This window comes from Hippoglossus hippoglossus, chromosome 17, assembly GCF_009819705.1.
Source record: "Hippoglossus hippoglossus isolate fHipHip1 chromosome 17, fHipHip1.pri, whole genome shotgun sequence".
NCBI lineage: Eukaryota > Metazoa > Chordata > Actinopteri > Pleuronectiformes > Pleuronectidae > Hippoglossus > Hippoglossus hippoglossus.
Window position 1 is genome coordinate 18,811,780 of NC_047167.1, and position 18,306 is coordinate 18,830,085.

The 18,306-nt window shown below is 41.8% G+C and overlaps 4 protein-coding genes across 5 annotated transcripts; 2 read left to right on the plus strand and 2 right to left on the minus strand.

Annotated features, from left to right (window-relative positions):
* The first annotated feature begins 666 nt into the window (after positions 1–666).
* LOC117777738 (ras-related protein Rab-8A) lies at positions 667–3,353 on the plus strand. Of its 2 annotated transcripts, none has more exons than XM_034612643.1 (8): positions 667–856; positions 1,382–1,442; positions 2,085–2,145; positions 2,252–2,329; positions 2,439–2,528; positions 2,636–2,701; positions 2,783–2,833; positions 2,977–3,353. In XM_034612643.1, the coding sequence occupies exons 1-8, from the start codon at positions 733–735 to the stop codon at positions 3,064–3,066; spliced, it is 621 nt and encodes a 206-aa protein (XP_034468534.1). In that variant the 5' UTR covers positions 667–732; the 3' UTR covers positions 3,067–3,353. The 2 variants fall into 2 exon arrangements, with proteins under 2 accessions (XP_034468534.1, XP_034468533.1); XM_034612642.1 differs by having other exon boundaries at positions 668–856; positions 2,439–2,525; positions 2,633–2,701.
* An 811-nt stretch (positions 3,354–4,164) lies between these two features.
* Positions 4,165–9,681, minus strand: cib3 (calcium and integrin binding family member 3). Its single transcript, XM_034612644.1, has 6 exons — positions 9,631–9,681; positions 8,836–8,870; positions 8,367–8,478; positions 7,853–8,000; positions 6,296–6,491; positions 4,165–6,204 (listed from the first exon to the last, which is right to left on the minus strand). Exons 1-6 carry the CDS (start codon positions 9,679–9,681, stop codon positions 6,183–6,185), a joined length of 564 nt encoding a protein of 187 aa, XP_034468535.1. The 3' UTR covers positions 4,165–6,182.
* Positions 9,682–11,533: 1,852 nt separating this feature from the next.
* LOC117777735 (excitatory amino acid transporter 1-like) lies at positions 11,534–15,130 on the plus strand. The gene is made up of 10 exons (XM_034612636.1): positions 11,534–11,743; positions 11,971–12,108; positions 12,525–12,732; positions 12,808–12,850; positions 12,939–12,993; positions 13,104–13,278; positions 13,384–13,617; positions 13,917–14,111; positions 14,443–14,577; positions 14,800–15,130. Exons 1-10 carry the CDS (start codon positions 11,566–11,568, stop codon positions 14,936–14,938), a joined length of 1,500 nt encoding a protein of 499 aa, XP_034468527.1. The 5' UTR covers positions 11,534–11,565; the 3' UTR covers positions 14,939–15,130.
* A 479-nt stretch (positions 15,131–15,609) lies between these two features.
* admp (anti-dorsalizing morphogenic protein) lies at positions 15,610–18,119 on the minus strand. Its single transcript, XM_034613637.1, has 5 exons — positions 17,592–18,119; positions 17,361–17,497; positions 17,142–17,264; positions 16,866–17,055; positions 15,610–16,215 (listed from the first exon to the last, which is right to left on the minus strand). The coding sequence occupies exons 1-5, from the start codon at positions 17,884–17,886 to the stop codon at positions 15,791–15,793; spliced, it is 1,170 nt and encodes a 389-aa protein (XP_034469528.1). The 5' UTR covers positions 17,887–18,119; the 3' UTR covers positions 15,610–15,790.
* Positions 18,120–18,306: the final 187 nt, after the last annotated feature.

The following is an 18,306-nucleotide window of genomic DNA, read 5'->3' on the forward strand; positions in this document are numbered from 1 at the left end:
TTTGAAATATCAAATGTTAATAAACACGTAAAATAGCAAATAAACTCATACATATACAGAATTGCTGCAGTAGCTGACGCTATAATACATCATGTGTTGGAACAATATCTGCATGTGTAGAAATACAGTATTTGTATAATATGTTGTATAAGGTGTAGTAGAGTTAAAAGTAGTAGTAGTAGTCGAGGCTACTGGACTAAACTAACTCATAACTTCGCACCACAGTTGGTAGTTAGTGGTTAGTTAGTAGTTTACAGTAGTATGTCGTTAGTTAGTAGTTTACATTAGGCAGTGGTTATTTGGTAGTTTTCAGTAGTTTACTGTAGTATAACGTTTTCAGTAGTTTACTGTAGTTAGAAGTTTACAGTAGTTTACTGTAGTGTATAGTAGTTTTCAGTAGTTTACTGTAGTTTATATTAGTTCTTAGTAGTTAGTAATTTGCATTAGTTTACAGTAATTTGCTGTAGTTTACAGTACTTTACAGTACTTTTTAGTAGTTTAGAGTAGTTTAAAGTAGTTTACTATAGTTTTCAGTAGTTTTCAGTAGTTTAGAGTAGTTTACTGTAGTTTAGAGTAGTTTACTGTAGTTAAGAGTAGTTTACTGTAGTTGGTGAGTGAACTCTGAGCTGGTCAGAGATAAACTGCAGGTGAATTCCGCGCCAGCAGGGGGCGTCCTTTCCGTTTCACTTCATCGCTGCCGCGCCGGGCGGGATTTCCGCACTAACATCAAGTATGGCGAAGACGTACGATTATTTGTTCAAATTACTGCTAATCGGTGACTCCGGTGTCGGGAAGACCTGCGTCCTGTTCCGGTTTTCAGAGGACGCCTTCAACTCCACGTTCATCTCGACCATAGGTGAGACTGCGCCTGTGTCCCTGTGTGTTTACACTGACCGCGGCTCCGTCTACTTGCTGGAGCGCTTGCTAGGATGCAGTAGTTTCTCTTTGTCGTTCGGTTGATAAAGACGCCCTTATTCTTGTTGAGTGAGATGTTAAGAACACGATAAAGTGGGTAATAGTGTGTGTAGTGTTGTCTGTGTGTTCGGTGTGAGGTAAATGTAAAAGCAGGGATGTGTGTGTTTTATTATATATTCATGCCGGGTGCTCCTAAGCTAACAGCTAACACTGACGTCAGCTCTTAGGCCCCGTTTACATCCTGGCACACACCGGAAAGCCTGTTACATATCCCGCTGTAACTGTGTAATTTAAGCATTATAAAAACACCCTTATCATTTTATACCCACATTACTGCTGTAATAAACCCCCTGAGCGCCCAGTTCAGTTCATTCCCAGTAGAGAAGTGTCGTTTTGTTGTGTCGGAGCCAGATGCTAACGAGCTAACGGTATGAATGACATGTCCGATCCTCCTTTATCCCTCCAGGCATTGATTTCAAGATCAGGACGATAGAGCTGGACGGCAAGAAGATAAAGTTGCAGATATGGTGAGTTTGAGATGAATGTGTTGTGTCGGTGTTCTTCTCTCAAAGCGACGGTCCTCAAAAGACTGGGAATATGATTCTTCTGCCTTTAAAAGTCAAAGGCACTATTAACAGTTTCATATTTCTATCACTCTGTATGTGTAGTGTCTGTCCTCAGTGGTAAATCACAGGTTTATGGTCCATAGATTCAAATGTATTCAACCTCTGATGAGCCAAAAGTCCATATCTAGTATCTGCTATGACACTCGGTTGAGAAATGGCCTCAGTGAAGCCGCTATCAGGCACGAACTTCAGAAAATGTCTGGCCATTCTCTGAACTTTCTCTTTCACATACGAAGAAACAAAGCAGGAGGTTATTTTCTTGCTGTATTCTCACATGGGCTCGGTCGGATTTGTTACCCAGACATTTTTACTTGTGGGCCGCTGGCAGGAAAAGTTCTGGAGAATGTCGCAACAACTGACTCGGACATTTCTCACAGCCACTCTCAATATTTCCAAGAATAAAACAACTTCCCCTGAAAAGTTGATGTTCTGCTTGCCGGCCGAGCAAAATGCAAAGAAACTTCCCCCGCCCCCGGGATCCTTGCTGACATTGACCTTTTTAAAGTATTGCATATTTATCGTTGCCATTCTGGTGATTTCCAGGGATACGGCCGGCCAGGAGCGCTTCCGAACAATCACAACTGCCTACTACAGAGGAGCTATGGTGGGTAACTTCGTGGACCGACACACAAACGTAACATAAATCCACCTTTTCAAAAAGGAAGCCGCAGCTTCTCGAGCACTTTCAATCTCGACACTTTTCTTTACAGGGCATCATGCTCGTCTATGACATCACCAACGAGAAGTCGTTTGAAAACATCAAGAACTGGATAAGAAACATAGAGGAGGTATTTACGAGATCAAATATAACCATGTTTATGTGCTTTCTACCTCTTACCTCTTCTAAATATCTGATTTGCACCATGTTAAGTCGTGTTTTTATTTCTTTAATTCAAGCATGCATCCTCTGATGTTGAAAAGATGGTCCTCGGCAACAAATGTGACATCAACGACAAGCGGCAGGTGTCCAAGGACAGGGGGGAGAATGTGAGAATTCAAAATATTGCATTATCAGAGGGTTGTATTAGATTGTAGTTACTGGTATTACTTTAAAAAAAAGATTTGTATCGTAATTTCCTCCGTTTTTCTTTCAGCTTGCATTAGAATTTGGAATCAAGTTCATGGAGACAAGTGCAAAGGCCAACATCAACGTGGAAAACGTAAGTAGTTCTATTCTGTTTTGTGTGACAACATGTTGAATAGATGCACAAATGTGACGATATATCTGTTCTGGTTTTCAGGCGTTTTTGACACTTGCCCGAGACATCAAATCGAAAATGGACACAAAATTGGTAAGATAAGCTTTTTGGATCATTTGGTGTAGTATTTTTAAAAATGTGAGAAAATGGCGAACATAAAGTTTCCAAAACCAGCCACTTGAAATGTACAGCTCTACTTGACACAGAGAGGTGACGTCTCTGTTATTCTGCTGCAGGAGGGAAATGCGGCGCAGGGGAGCAGTCACGGAGTTAAGATCTCCGAGCCTCAGAAAAAGACCAGCTTCTTCCGCTGTAGCCTACTCTGAGGACCGAGGCCTTCGACAGTGGCTGCCAACTGGCTGGACATAAATGGACTGTGCTTTGCTTATAGCACTTTCTCCCCATTCCCCCCTTCTACCCAACCATGGCCTGTCCTCCCAGTCCACACAAACCATCATACTCCCAGTGAGTGGAAGACTTCCTCTCCTCTCTTCCTCTTCTGAAAGCTTCCAGTGGTGCATCTCTTCCATTTAAAAGGAGATCTGTTGTCTTCACGAGTCAAACCGCTCGACTGGTGGAGGACTTGACCTGGAGCGTTGCCCAGATGTTCCACGTCACCAAAAAAAGACGCGTTCTTACTTCTTGTATTAGCCTCTTCTACATTTCATACAGCTGGTAGCACAACCGAGAAAGAAAAATCATATAATTTTGTCAAGGTTTAGGGATTATAAATACAAATGTGACATTTAGATCTATTTTTATTAGTGGTTTCCCCTTTTTTATGTGATAAATCTCACCCGGAGACCGATCGGCTTGAACTCCAGTGAAACAGAGCTGCACAAACCTTCTATTCATTTCAGCAGTTGAGAATCAAACAAACAGTCAAGGATCATAGAGGAATTGGTTTGAAAGGCTTTATATCTCCTGCTCTTACTATTGCACACAGTCCTTGACAGTCAATTGAAGCGACTATAAACTGTCACTTGATTTTAAAACACATCTGAGTGCAAATGTGCTGACACTGGATTGGAGGCGCTTGCTGAATAGTTTGATCCTCCACAGTTAATTTTGGTCTTTTACAAGATCCTGTCTTAAACTATAATGTTTGATTAATTCACCACTGATTGTCTTGATTAGTTGATTGGTTCGGTTACAAAATAGTGAAAAATATCTCTGAAAGTTCCCTTAAGCCACAGGTGACTTCTTCAAATGTCTTGTTTTGTCTGAACAACAGTCGAAACCCTCAAAAACGTTCATTAAATACATTGAAAATTTACCAAAAAAAGCTCCAAATCCTCACAATTTGGGAAAGTGGAACCAGCAAATGTTTGATATTTAAGATTTAGATCATTAAGCTATTATCAGAACAGTTATTTGAAATGTATCTAATTATTTGCACTCTTAAAAAAAAAAAAAAAGATTATCTTCAAGTGTCGCCTTTAATTGGAGTTGCGTGAAGGTCTTGTCGCAGCTCTAACTCGCTCTCAAGCTAAATGACGTCTCTGCTTATTTCGATCAGCAAATATATTCACTCTTGAGGTTTCACGCAGTAAACCCCTTCCCCCCCAATCCTGCGATCCAAGCAGCTCTCCTCCTTGCACTTTACCAGTAACTCGTGTGTTGTGTGTAGTCTGTGCCGAGTGATAGTTTGCAGTACAGCAATACAATTACCTTGTAGAAAAAGATATTTTGATCTGAGGAGTCTCGGTAACAAAAAATCGTGATAAGTCTGAAATTTAAATGCACCTACTTATAACCGACTTTATCCCCTTTGCGGTTTGATCCACTCTCCTGGTAGAAGTTCACTGAAAATCCTACTCCAGCAGTTATATATACTTATATAAGAGAATCTGTGAGCCTCTCTTTCTATGCTACTGTCCTGCCAAACTAGTTTAAAAGTGATGAGTTAAAGGTGGTCCCACTAGTGTTATTGTACATGTTTCTGTGCTGTTGTCTTGTTGTGGCCCCTGAGTTAAACAGCTAGGTGGCACCAGAGGCACAGAATGCATCACACCACCCCTACTCAAATTGAAACCAGTATTTTATAACCACCACGAGCCACAGTAAACTAGAACCTGTGTGATGCAAACGTGTTCCCTCAGCTCCTGTTTAACATTGAGTCTGTTTCCGTTGTTCCTCGTGTTTCCTGCTAACTTGTGTCTAAATCCAGCTCCTGTATGCACAAACTCCAATGGGGATGGGGGGGGCTGTCTTTTCCTTGCCTGCACCCTTTTCTTTTAATTTTTTTGTAATATCAAATAATTTTGGGACCTCGCGACCATTTGTCTTAACCGCCATTACTCAGTCCTGTTGTAGGTGAGCTATGCATCGTGAGTCTTGGACCTGTGCATATGTGTGTGACGTGATTTTCAGACATATACGTAGACGTGTAACGATGAATGTGTGGCTGTTTTTTTTTGTTTTTGTTTAAATCACTGAGCCAAAAAAAAAAGAAAGCAGGACACATGCTCTGTTTGTATAAAACCTGCGTTGCGACATCGATGCGAGAGAAATTCACCTCGAGTGGTTAAGTAGGAACAATCTGCACGTTGAAATGTAGGCATAGTGCTGTTTTCTCACTTGAGTGATACTGTAGCTTTAAGTCACCCACAGAAACATAGGGAGCTTTCGTGGCACTCGAGCTGTGTCGCTTTGCAGCCGAAATTATACCTCCCTTCTTTTTTGATTTTTTTTGTTTTTAAATCATATCCTCTTTCTCAATTACTCCCATCACCTGTCGTAATATACCGTACAAATCCGTTTTTACAGCCGTATTTTCATTCCATTCATTGTGAAGTACACAGGGAGAGTAATACAAAACATTTTAGAAAAGAGAAATGTGAAAGGAACATTGTAAATATCACATTGAAAAAGAGATCTACTTAAATTGTACTGTACTTTCTAAACACATATGAAAATATATCTACTGTTTGTAGATATATGTGTAATTTTGATTTAATAAAATAAGATTATAAAGCTCAGCATCCTTGTTTTGGTTTCTTTATTGACTCGGAGGAATGGACACGGTCAGTTGAAGCTCGACAGCTCTCTTGACAAATAACTCTCATTATTGGTCCGGTGAATCCAGGGGTAAGATTCTGACATGTTTCTTTTATGCTCTGGTGTCTTTGAAAGACAAATCTACTGTTGATCATAATTCATGAGCCTCATGATGATGGATTGGCCGACGCTCCAACCCGATGACAGTCGTACCGTCACACCATGGCTGGTGTTATTTCTGCAGCTTCAAAAATAAAAGATGTAGACTTTGTACAAAATCCCAAATGTTAACAGTGATGATAAGATTAGAGATAAGATGAGTCATAGTACTTGCTCTGGTTGTGAAATGTAAAAAGTCTGTGAGGGTTTTTTTTGCTTCAAATGTTTGTACAAAATATACAAACAACTAAAAACAAGATGCATAAGAAATGTCCTCATTTCCTTAAATCCTTATGTGGAAGGTGCTGCGGACAGAAATGAGAGAATTCAGATTTAAACAAAGCTAAAAGCTAAAAGCACATTGTATCCTGTGGTGCATGGTTGACGGTGGATTACCTGAGGAAGTCCGGGGCTCTAGCAATCATGTGCTGGAAGTCCTCCAGCGACAGACGCCCGTCGTTGTCCAGGTCGGCCTCGTCGATCACCTTCTCACACACCATCCTCACCTCGTCCTCCGTCAGCTCGTTGCGGGTCAGTTTGTTCACGGTCTTCTCCAGGTCTGACTTGCAGATAAAGTCGTCATTGTTGAAGTCTTGGAGAAGTTAGATATACAGAGAAATGATCAGTTGATTAATCAATGACAGGAGAGAAAAAAGAAGTCTCTGATTTCTGTCGACTGTTGATCTAATTTCCTTTGTATCAACTTGGGCTTTGGGATATTGTGATTTTTGTACAAGTTTCTGACATTTTTGGGCCAAGCTATTAATCAAGAAGGAATATGACAGAATAATTTATTATGAAAAGAATAAATAGCTACAGTGAGACATCCATCACACATAGGAACGTATTACCTCTTGATGAAATAAATTAGCCATAAATTAGGCCACTCTAGTTCTCATTAAACTAAAATCTCACACCCTCATGGGGATCAGTCCCATGAGGGCGGCTGATTTCTTTCATCAAGATCCAGGAGTTGATCTCTGGGAAATCTTTGAAAATGTCAAAAAAGCGCCTGATCTCGCAATGTTACAGGAACTGAAAGAAAAGTCTTTCCTGGATCATCTCCCATCCTTTGACCAAGTTTTGTTCCATTCAATCGTTTTCTCATAATCTTGCTGATAAACAAACATAAACTCGCTGGATTTAATAACTGTTTATGTAACTATTGTTGCTGATATTTGGGAACAAATTTGACTGTTAAGATCTTGAGTAAACATGTTTTTTTAGGCTTTATACTTTCCCACTGTTTCATTTGGCATTTGGCTTTTCTGAGCTCATGCATCTTCATGGTGATGCAACTGTGCTTGTACAGTGTGTCACCTTCCTTGATTTCTCTTCTCTGTGGGTCTGAATAATGGATGCAAACTTTCCTTGATCCATGACCATGACAATGTGAATGTAACTTCTTCATCTGTCATCGTTTGTTAATTAGGAAGGGGGGGGGGGCTTTGACAAGCGCTTTGCCTCCATAATGGGCTGGTTAATCATTTATAACAACCCATGCACCATCCGTCATGCTTACAGCTCCATAACTCTTCACTGTGCACCCTCTGTTGTCATTGCATCATATTAAAATGCATGATTCACATGTTTCATATTGTTAAACCCAGAAAAACAGTGGTTCATAGTTAACATTAGTTCCAGGGATTGAGGGGTTAGGTTGCGTTCAAGTGGGGCCTGTTTTACATCAGGACACTTTTTAATTACTTGTACCATATATTCATTATTTGAACTTGTTACTTTTCTGTTTGAATTTGTCAAGTACAATGTAAATTCACATCGTCTTAAAGGGATAGTTCCCCCAAAAATTTAAATTCACTCAGTGTTCATATCTGGCATATTTTGGCTTCATTTCAGGGAGGATGTGTCGTCCATCTTTATGAATACAGTCTATATGATGTTAAAAGTGAAGTAAAGCTGGTCTGATTAAATCATTTTTCCCCGATATTTTACCATAAATCTTGAAGGCGTAGTAGGCCTTGAGGTCACGTGGAGCCATCTCACTCAGGACTGAAAACATGTCCAAAAAGTCTTCCAGCGTCATGTTCCCCTCTCCGTCCTCAGAGAAAGCCTCGGCGATCCTCTGACGGAACGGGTTGTCCTGGACGCAGGGAACACCAAGTTATTACGTCTCCAAAACTTTAAAAAATGGTCACAGTTTTGGAAAAAGTGAAAGTCTGTGAGGGAAAGCAGGATCTCGACAGCCCCCTCCCTTCGTCAGCACATGTCAGTGACCCGCGTGTTAACACACCTCTGTACCTTTTATCTCAGCGCGTAAAGATGCATATAATTGACCCATTCCCACAGAGTGTGTCCTCGGGGACCCACCTGCTTTCTTCAAGTTTAAAAGGAGTCGGGTAACATATAACCTCTCATAGAATTCTGTCGATTAGTTGGCCATTAATTATGGATTGGGCACACAGGGGGAGCGCGGGTCTGCAGGGTGTGCGCGGACCAGTGGGTCTACCTTCAGCTCTGGCATGCTCCCAATCAGCTCATATGGTAACTTCACATCTGGCTGGCTGGTGTAGTCAAGGGGAACGAGCTGCGGTGCCAGATCCCGATAACGGTAGAAGAGTCTGGGAAAGGTTTAAAGAAATATCCTTTCAACATTGAATCACATGAAACCTTGTGTATTCTACAGGTGCAATTAGGTTTTAGAAAGAATAATTCAAAAAAAGTCCTATTCAGCTGACGGCATTAAAACATGTTGCTATGGTAAAGTTCCGAAAGAGTTCTCCAATAGCAAGATTTGAAATCCCATGTGATCTCAGTGGTCACCTGCCCCACAGTAGCACAGGGCTGCCGATACAGTAGTTTAGAGTTACAGTGCAGTACTGTGCAGAACAAAATTCAGCTGTGTCAGGTGTGTCACAGTGAATATGACCGAGCGTTGTTCTGATACGAGCGAAAATACACTGGAGTTGTCTGCTCACCTGAGGATTTCCTTTCTCGTGAAGTAAGTACAGTCCTGCAAATACAAACGAGACAGGAAAAACAGGAAAGGGCAAAGAAGGTGAGGATGTAGAAGTTTGTTTGTTTGTGCTTCATTATCTGCTTGATGCAGCGGAGGAAGACATATTCAGATCGTAGAAATACTCTATGGGAGACATACATGTGAAATTAGTACTTTGAAACACACACTTGTTTGGTACAAAATACAACCTGGGGTCAGTATCTGGAGTAATACTGCACATTTTGACTTATTGATTAATTATTATTATTTCATAAAGCAAATCAAAGAGTTAATCGTAAAGAGTTGATCATATACATAATTTTATATTTCTCATGTCTTAAATGTAGTTGATGTAAATGTAGAGTTAAGAAAGACAAAAAAATGACGTACCTCAAATTGTACTTATGCATAGTAATGTAACTAAGTGGAGTAAATTAGTTACTTTACACCAATGACCCGATGTGCAAAAATATTAGATCATTCAAAATGTAAAATAACTGATGATTAACTCTTATGCATCTGTCACTAACTGTGTCAGACCTTAGTTAACTTCATGGTTTGGTTGAGTAACAAAAACAATATTGAATAAACAAGCAGCATCAGAGAAGCTTTGACCTAGTTCAATGTTTCCCTGAAGGATGCATCACACTAATTCATTTTCTATTTGCTTCTAAATAATCCAATCAGCCTCGAACCCTCCTCTGTGTGTTTAACCCTGTTTGCAGTAGTTTGCACTGAGTCGTATCCAGAGCGAGTGAGGATGACGGACACAGACCTGATAGGCGTCGAGCTGCTGTGCTGTGAAGATGGTCTGTTTATTCCCCATGTCTGAGCCCACAGACGACGAGCCTCAGCTCCATTGCTGCTCCAACATCATCTGCCTCCGGGCCTGTGGATTTGTCAGATATGAAATACCGGGACAAAAGGAAGCCCGGGCCAAAGAGGAGATCAGGTGTCGGGCTGCCACCGGGCCCTTTGGTCCCCATTATAATGGCAGCATTTCGTCGTTTTCTCCATTGTGAACAGCAGCCCCTTTCACAATGAGCACTGGCTGTCGTTCAGCATCATGCCAAGTGGTATCAACCCCCTTTAGTGCCACTCTATGGTCAACGCCCCCGTCACCGCTCAGGTTACACTCCTCACAGACAGGGTTTTGTAATGGGCAAAGGGAGTTTTGATGAGAGAAAAGTTTAGTTTCATAGCAAAGAACTTAATCCTTGGATATATATTTATGATGAGATTAGAAACAAGAACAGGGAATGGTAAGTGTGTCTATACTTGGTCTTAGTGGCGCATTTGACAACAGGGATCACGAGTTTCTGTCCCAGAGGCTGGAACATCATGTGAGGATTAAAGGAACCAGGCTGGTTTAAATTGTACTTATCAGATAGATTCATATTTGTTAATATTAACAATGACTCCTCCATGCACCTCCATGATATTTGCATAAGTCTCTAGGACAGCTTTCTTCCACCTGCACAATATTAGGATAATTAGGAACATCCTGTCTCAGAAGGATGCTGAGACACTCGTCCATGCATGTGTTCCCTGTAGACTGGATTACTGTAATTCTTTGTTATCAGGATGTCCCAGTAAGTCTGGGAAAAGCCTCCAGTTGGTCCAAAATGCTGCAGCATATTACTCCTGTCTAAGCTTCTCTGCATTGGCTCCCTGTAAAATTTAGAATAGAATTGAAGATCCTGCTCCAAGACCTTAATAATCAAGACCCTTCATTAAGAGCTCACATCACAATATTGTCCAAATAGATCACTTAGATCCCAAAACACAGGCTCTCTGGTGGTTCCTAGAATCTGTAAGAGCAGGATGGGAGGTGGAGCCTTCAGCTACCAGGTTCTCCTGTGGAACATGGTAGCAGGAGCCTTCAGCTACCAGGTTCTCCTGTGGAACATGGTAGCAGGAGCCTTCAGCTACCAGGTTCTCCTGTGGAACCAGCTCCCACTCGGGGTTTGGGAGGCAGGCACCATCTCTACATTTAAGGTTAAACTTAAAACGTTCCTTTTTGATAAAGCCTATAGTTGATTCTGGATCAGGTGAGTCCTGAACCATCCCTTAGTTATGCTGCTATATGCCTAGACAGCTGGGGGAACTCCCATCATGCACTGAGCACTTCCCTCTCCCCCTCCCTCTGTCTCTCTACCCCCCATTTATTCTCCTACATGTCCTATGCAAGGATCTCTGACTCCAGAGCTGCAGGATTCAGACATCGACAAATACTGTTATTATTGTTATATTTACTGTTCCGTATTACTGCAGACACATTTCCAAGTGAAAGAGTCACACCATTAATTTGAGGTAGTTCATGTTTTCTCTGTCATCTAATATCCAGAGCTACATTTAGTGATCGCTGAGTCAAATTTGTGTAGCAAGACAAATAGACTAACAGCCTGTGGGATGGGAGGAACAGAAAATAGTTAATTAGAAGAAGTTACAATACTGGTTTTAAACTTAGACTAAAACAAGTGGCGAGAGGGAAACATCAGGAACTTTACAGCTCTTCCAAAGGTTTGAATCAAGGATTTCTTTATTGGATTTAGTAGCTAATGAAAACTATCTTCTACTTCTACTATCTTCTTCCATTAGATTTTGTTAATATTCTCCTTTTTTAACATTTATACAACACTGGATGTTTTTTTGTAAAACCCTGTGAAGACTCCTCTCTCTCTCTTTTCGTCCGCAGTCTGTGAGCGAGATGCGTCTCTGCTGTAAGCCGAGCAGCGAGGTCGCTTTAGTTAGACAAGACAGTGACACATGTCTGGTGAACTCTGAGCCCTGGAGTTTGAATTCGCTGTCTCTCTGTAAATGTAACGTCAAAAGTTTTGTCTTCAGAAATGCTTTTCTTCTGCTCACTGTGGCTGCTATTGTCCTGGGTAAGTCTGTGTTGAATATTGCCAGTTGAAGTTCAACGTAATTCTCTTTGTTAAGTTTCTTTTAATCTCAGTGTTGAATGAATATTGTATTTTCATTTAGCTATAGACCAGGATGATAATGAACAGAAATCATCACTTGTTCATATTCACTGTATATTACTAATATTACTGAAGTGGCTGTTTCATCACCTGACATGATGAACACTGTTCATTTTACCCTCTTCAAGGTATCGGCCTGGGTTTTGCTCTACGTGCCGCTAACATGACGGACCTGCAAATTTACTACCTCCTGTTTCCTGGAGACCTGCTGCTGAGAATGCTGCAGATGATGGTGCTTCCTCTCATCATCTCCAGTCTGATCACAGGTTAGAGCCCAACATTGGACCCAAAGTTCAGCATTTCTCCGTCTCTGAATATTAGAAATATGCTCAATGCAATGCGGCCAAAACACAACAACACCATGAATGAAACCTATGAATGGATGGATGGATGAATGGATTATCCTTATTATCTCTGAGGGGCAATATGGTTTTAAACGAGTATCAGTCCACACATTAACAATAAATTATTATACTATCAATAATTATAGTGTTGTATAACTATATATAATAATGTATAACTAACTACAACCAAATAATAAAACAGGCCAAAAATACTGAAAAGTTGGATACATTTATTTTCATGGGGTTTTCTACATATATGAATGTTACACATTGAACTATCACTTTGTAATAATTCTACCTGAAGTTACACAGTTGTTTTACTTGTCTTTTTGTTTCAGGCATTTCGTCAGTGGACAAGACGTGCTCTGGGAAAATGGGGCTCTATGCTTTTTCTTATTACGCGACGACCACCTTCCTGGCTGTGTTCACTGGCATCGTCCTAGTGGTTCTCATCCAGCCAGGGAAATCCCCCACGCCCAACTCAGTGTCCCCTGGTGGTACATCGGACACCATGCAGACAGTGGATGCCTTTCTGGATCTGATCAGGTGGGCATCAAAAAGCTTTGTCAAATATCCAGTCCTTGTTAATCTTTGATTTTTTACCCTTGTTTTGGTTTGCAGAGATATGTTTCCTCCAAATCTGGTGGAGGCTTGTTTCAGAAGGGTGAGCTCTGCAGTGATGCTGGTGTTTTTTTTCCTCGCTCTTTTTTCTTTACTCGTCACTAATGAGGATTTTCTTGTCTTTTATTCAGTATAAAACAATTTATTCTGAAAAGGAAACTCTCGATGTCAACATGACTGAAAGAAGTAAGCTCCGCAAAACCACTTTCACTTTTTTCCTTTCTTTGTAAGTTGAACCTAATGTTTTAACTGGTTATTATCATGATATGTATCAACATTACTTGATTTGACTTTAGATAACACAACACCGATGCCAGGCACCATCGACGGGGTCAACATTCTGGGCTTAGTGGTCTTCTGCATCGCCTTTGGCGTCGTCCTGGCCAAAATGGGGGATGAGGCGAAACCTCTGAAGGACTTCTTTGACTGCCTCAGTAAAGCCATCATGCATCTGATTGGTGTATTCATCTGGTGAGTAAAATATGAGGATACGGTATCAAGCTGCCTTACAGTCGCCCTCTACAGTCGTTTCTCATCACTACATCAGATTTTCTGCATCTCACCTCTCTCCCGCAGGTATTCCCCGGTAGGAATCTTCTTCTTGGTTGCAGGACAGATTTTGAAGCTGAAGGACGTCGGTGTTGTAGGACAACAGGTTGGCATGTATACTCTCACTGTGACCACTGGCCTGGTCATCCACAGCTTGTTCACCCTGCCGCTCATCTATTTCATTTGCGCACGCAAAAATCCCTTCAAATTCATGGCTGGTCTCCTGGAGGCTCTCACCACCGCCTTTGGGACGTCATCCAGGTGAGATGCACTTCCAGGATTAACAGCTCCATGTTATTACCAGAGAAAGATATAAAGATAAAGATGGAATAATCTCCCCGAAAGTGAAGCCAAATTGTCTTATAAGGTCATAACTACAACTTCTGATGTTTGTCCAAGTTTAATTTGATGCTATAAAAATGGATTGAAAATGAGTTTTATCTGATTTGAATCAATACCAAACATAAGGGGCTGCTGAATTTTGAAAAATGATGTGATCCCCATTGAAGTTTTATTGTTCTGTATATTATATAATTGTTTATTTCCCCCCCCCCCCACAGTTCTGTGACCCTACCCATCAGCCTCAACTGTCTGGAGAATAATCTGAGAATGGACAAACGGGTGACGCGCTTCATGATGCCTATAGGTGCCGTCGTGACCATGGATGGAACAGCACTCTATGAGGCCGTCGCTGCCATATTCATAGCCCAGGTTTACAATATGGAACTTAATCTGGGTCAAATCATCATCGTCAGGTATGATCAAATTTTTACTTCAATTTACAGAAATTATAATTATCATTGAAAAAGTCATTTAAACAACTAATTGAATAGTCATTTATACGTGCTGTAGAAAAGGGAAATAATACTGGATCTAATTTTGAAGTATTGATATATTTATTAATATTTAGTTTGTAATTACCTCATCATTAAACCGGAGCAATTAAACTATAATCAATCATTAATATGAAATCATTAATATTTGTGGGTTAACTTAACCATGTGTCTTCCATGTTGTTTTTTTCACATGTATTCTCTGTCGTGTGCAGTTGATCATTATTGCTTTTTCTTATTCGTGTAATTTCAGTATAACTTCGACAGTGGCCGCTATCGGTGGCTCAGGTATCCCACAGGGCGGCATGGTAACCATGGCGATGGTGCTGTCGTCAGTTGGCCTGCCCCTTGAAGGCATTTCCTATATCATCACAGTTGACTGGATGCTGTGAGTGTGTGTGTGTGTGTCTGTGCATGTGTGATCAGGACATGACATAACAACCTCACGACAAATATAGAGTGTGAAAAGTACCCTGCCATTGTTGTATTATGTACATTATAGATATAGTTACATAGTATTTTTTGGGGGTTTACACCTTTACTGAAACCCATATGTCTTCCTAATCTAACGAGTCTCTAACATGGAAACGTCCTGTGTGACTGTGGACAGGGATCGTTTGAGGACGACCGCCAACGTGCTGGGCGACTGTTTCGGTGTGGGAGTCGTGCAACATCTCTCCAGACATGAGCTGCAGGGTCCCGCAGAGGAGTGGTCGGTAGAGGGAGAGGCAGAGAAACCATTTGACTGACCGACGGTTAAACTCGCTCAATGTTCTTCCTGCAACAAATACGCTTTTTGATTTAGGCACAAATAATGCTCAGGAAAATATGGCAACGATAGCAACATTAACAACTATCATATTCTACTTCTTATTTAGCTGCTTTCCGCTTAGAAACATTGCTGTAAATAGTAAAAAAAAATCTATTTCAGGAACATTTTCATGCATTAATGTTGCACAGATAAATTTAAAAGAAGTGAAAACAGTGTTCAATCTGACAACATTCCTAAAAACTATATCGCGAGGTGTTATTTTTGACAAAATGTCACATTTAGAAAAGGTTGCAGGTGTAAATCTGTGTTCATTGTTTGATGGAACACACACATATCAGTATATCCCCTTCAAGTCATTATGATCCTTTTGATTTTTAAATGATTCTGTTTGAAATGGAACCTTTTTTGTGATCAAATGCGTGTTTAAAACTCAGTTTAACGATTTCTTGTGATCATACAAACTGCAGAGTGGACCATGGTGTACAGGAAATAATTGTGTCGCTTGGTTTCTCTGTTCAACTGTACGATTTCACGCCGAATAAAATCACACCGTATTCTTTTTTCTTTGCACCATTTATTCTGACTGTATAATCATTCACACCAGAGAACATAAAATATACACATTTACATCTTTCACAGGATGTCACTTCCATCACTGCCATATATTATAATTTATGGATATTTACATATATTACAGTCACATGTGGGACAGGGCACATTACTCATTGGGATCAGTTATGTTTTAAAGGGCAGTAGGTCTCAATGTCCCCAAACTCGACTTACATTGTGTTTTCTAAGAGTACATGTGCCGTCGTTTGACTGGCGGATGTCAGTGACAGCCACAGCTGCCCGCCACCATGTCGTTGTACTGTTTCAGCACCACGTTCTCGTCATCGTCGAAGTAGAGCAGGTTGATGGAGAAGAGCTTGTCCGGCACACAGCACGGCGTATCGATGCCCTTCATCAGCTTCAGGGCGTTGATGATGGACTGAACGGTGGCGTGGTTGGTTGGCCTCATGTTCTGACCCAGGGGGAACGGGCAGGAGCCTTTGCAGTGGTACGCGTTGTAACCCCTGGGAGAGACGATCCAGCCCGACCAGCCGATCTCCTCGAAGTCCACGTAGAGCGGCTGGCGTTGGCAGGACGTGGACAGACCCTCCTCCTCGCTGTAGTCCAGGGAGCGAGCGCTGCGGGAGGGCGGGCCTGTCATGGGGGCGTGGGGCAGGCTGGGGGTCACTGGGGTATCATTTGAATCTTGTGGAGGAAAGGAAAACTTTATGTTAGACATCACGCTTAGGTTCTGTACGTGCAAAGTTAAGCTATGAAGAGTAAGTTAAAGTTTTTGCGTCTTAAAAAAATATTAGCTTAATTTTTTTATGTTCACACGCATGGAAGATGTTCATCCCTTTGGATCACACAGTTAGAACTTAACAAAAGAAACATAATTGAAACAAATCTGAATGGATTAGCACTAATAAATCCAATGTGTTTAAAATGCTTACTTGTTATCAATTCTACAATAATCAAAGGACACACATATTGCTCGTATTCAAGTAATTGAAATCTAAAATAATTTGTAAAATATATATATATTTATTAAGAATATGACAAAGTAAATTGTTTCTAAACTTTGAAAGGAGGTGACTGAGTGCAGAAATAAGTAATTTGTCAGGTTTAAAATGCACAAAGGTTTGTTTGCATTGTTGATGTAGACTCAGAAATTACCACAGATCAAATAAGTGTGATTAGATAAGAATGGGGGGGGGGGGGGGGGGGGGGCAGAGCTCCATCTGGGCTTCAAAATTCTTCTCTACACCCCTGCTCATCAGCAGTAAGACCACAGAAATGCCTGAGCTGTATATTTTTTTACCAACACTGGATGTAACCTGACCAAAGAAACTCACCTGCATGCTCAATAGTAGCGGAGCGACGTCCGTCATCAGTGAAGAGAACCAGCATGGGCTGCTTGCTCTGGTGGTGGCTGCGTCCTGAAGCGAAGCGGATCAGTTTCATGTCCATCTGGCTTCCTCCCAGGGTCTGAACCACCACATGGAGGCCCAGGTTGCTGCCTTCATCCACCATCCAGGAGCGAACCTTCAGGAGGAAGAGCACGTCGGTCAGTTCAAATCCCAAAATATTCTTCACACGGGTTCAGTGTTTGCAGAGAAGAGGCTACTTACAGCTTGTGTGATGGTGAAAACCTCCCAACCAGTGGAGTGGACTGGGATGAGTCGAGAGGACAGCAGCTTCCTCCCATGTGTGTGGTTGGTCTTGCTGTTGTCAAGCAGCTGATAAACACTGACCTGGAGGAAACAGAATGAAAGGAGCCAAACATTAGACACATCCCAGAGAGAGAAGCATCACTGATTGTTCTTTAGTGATTTCTTCATGTCACATACTTGGCAGAAGTGGTGTCTGTTGAAGGTGACTGATGCCTGAGGTCGCAGCTTGAAGAGATGCAGCTCTGCAGTTAGAATCTTCTCGCTCCTCGCCACCGTGGACAAATTGAACCTGAACTCCACCTGCTCACTTCGCACTGCAAGGAAAAGGAAATCATTAGAAACCAAACACCCTCCCATCATGTCTCATCTTCTGCAGGAGCCAGTTGAAAAAGGCATGTTCGATCTTACATTTGTCAAAGAAGCTGCGCACAGTATTCCCCTCCAGAAGGTAAGGGTCCTTGGTGACACCGTCCACATCGGCCACGGTGTTGTACAGGTCGAGCATGTACTGAGGTGCCTGCTTGTGTCCATGGATAGCAGGGGGGTCCTCCATCCCAAAAACCTCCAGGAGCCTCTTGATGGCGGCTGAACGAACCCCCTCGGACTCGTTCTCGGCGGTGAAGTGATTCTCCAGGTAGCTGGGTGAAGGCCGGGCGGCCACCGTGCACACCAGGGCGGCGAAGCTGAGCGCGAACATGAGCATCTCTGAGGCGTGAGTCGGTCGGTGGCGCACCGGTGTCCTGGAACATCCAGCCAGCAACTTGGAGTTGGAGTGACTGCGGGATCCTGGAGGCTCCACTTTTTATATCAAATGCCCCCGTTCGCTCTCCAGTGCCCCCGAAGCCTCGGTAAACAGCAGTAAAGATGCTATTTGGTCGCAAATGTAAATCACCAATCAGCGAATGTAAAGGGAGACTAATGGCAGCGCTAACAAGGTGTGACCCCCACTGTAGATTTCATTCAAGCCCATTGTCTCCTCGTCTGGCAATAAAGGCTCAAATAAACTAAATCCAGCCTTTGGCACAGACCAGTGAGACCAGTGAGACCAGTGAGTGTGTCGTTGTGGAATATATACATATATATTTCTCTGATATATAACTTTAAACTGTAAATATTATGAAGA

Coding starts and splice junctions, on each gene's coding strand:
- LOC117777738 (XM_034612643.1), top strand. CDS start 733: ATGGCGAAGACGTACGATTATTTGTTCAAATTACTGCTAATCGGTGAC. Junction 2,702..2,782: donor CCAACATCAACGTGGAAAAC/GTAAGTAGTTCT, acceptor TCTGGTTTTCAG/GCGTTTTTGACACTTGCCCG. Junction 2,834..2,976: donor CGAAAATGGACACAAAATTG/GTAAGATAAGCT, acceptor ATTCTGCTGCAG/GAGGGAAATGCGGCGCAGGG.
- cib3 (XM_034612644.1), bottom strand. CDS start 9,681: ATGGGGAATAAACAGACCATCTTCACAGCACAGCAGCTCGACGCCTAT. Junction 8,479..8,835: donor ACGAGAAAGGAAATCCTCAG/GTGAGCAGACAA, acceptor AACCTTTCCCAG/ACTCTTCTACCGTTATCGGG. Junction 8,001..8,366: donor GGAGCATGCCAGAGCTGAAG/GTAGACCCACTG, acceptor CCCTGCGTCCAG/GACAACCCGTTCCGTCAGAG.
- LOC117777735 (XM_034612636.1), top strand. CDS start 11,566: ATGCGTCTCTGCTGTAAGCCGAGCAGCGAGGTCGCTTTAGTTAGACAA. Junction 12,851..12,938: donor TGGAGGCTTGTTTCAGAAGG/GTGAGCTCTGCA, acceptor TCTTTTATTCAG/TATAAAACAATTTATTCTGA. Junction 13,279..13,383: donor CTGATTGGTGTATTCATCTG/GTGAGTAAAATA, acceptor TCTCTCCCGCAG/GTATTCCCCGGTAGGAATCT.
- admp (XM_034613637.1), bottom strand. CDS start 17,886: ATGCTCATGTTCGCGCTCAGCTTCGCCGCCCTGGTGTGCACGGTGGCC. Junction 17,265..17,360: donor ACAGACACCACTTCTGCCAA/GTATGTGACATG, acceptor TGTTTCCTCCAG/GTCAGTGTTTATCAGCTGCT. Junction 17,056..17,141: donor TTTTCACCATCACACAAGCT/GTAAGTAGCCTC, acceptor TTCCTCCTGAAG/GTTCGCTCCTGGATGGTGGA.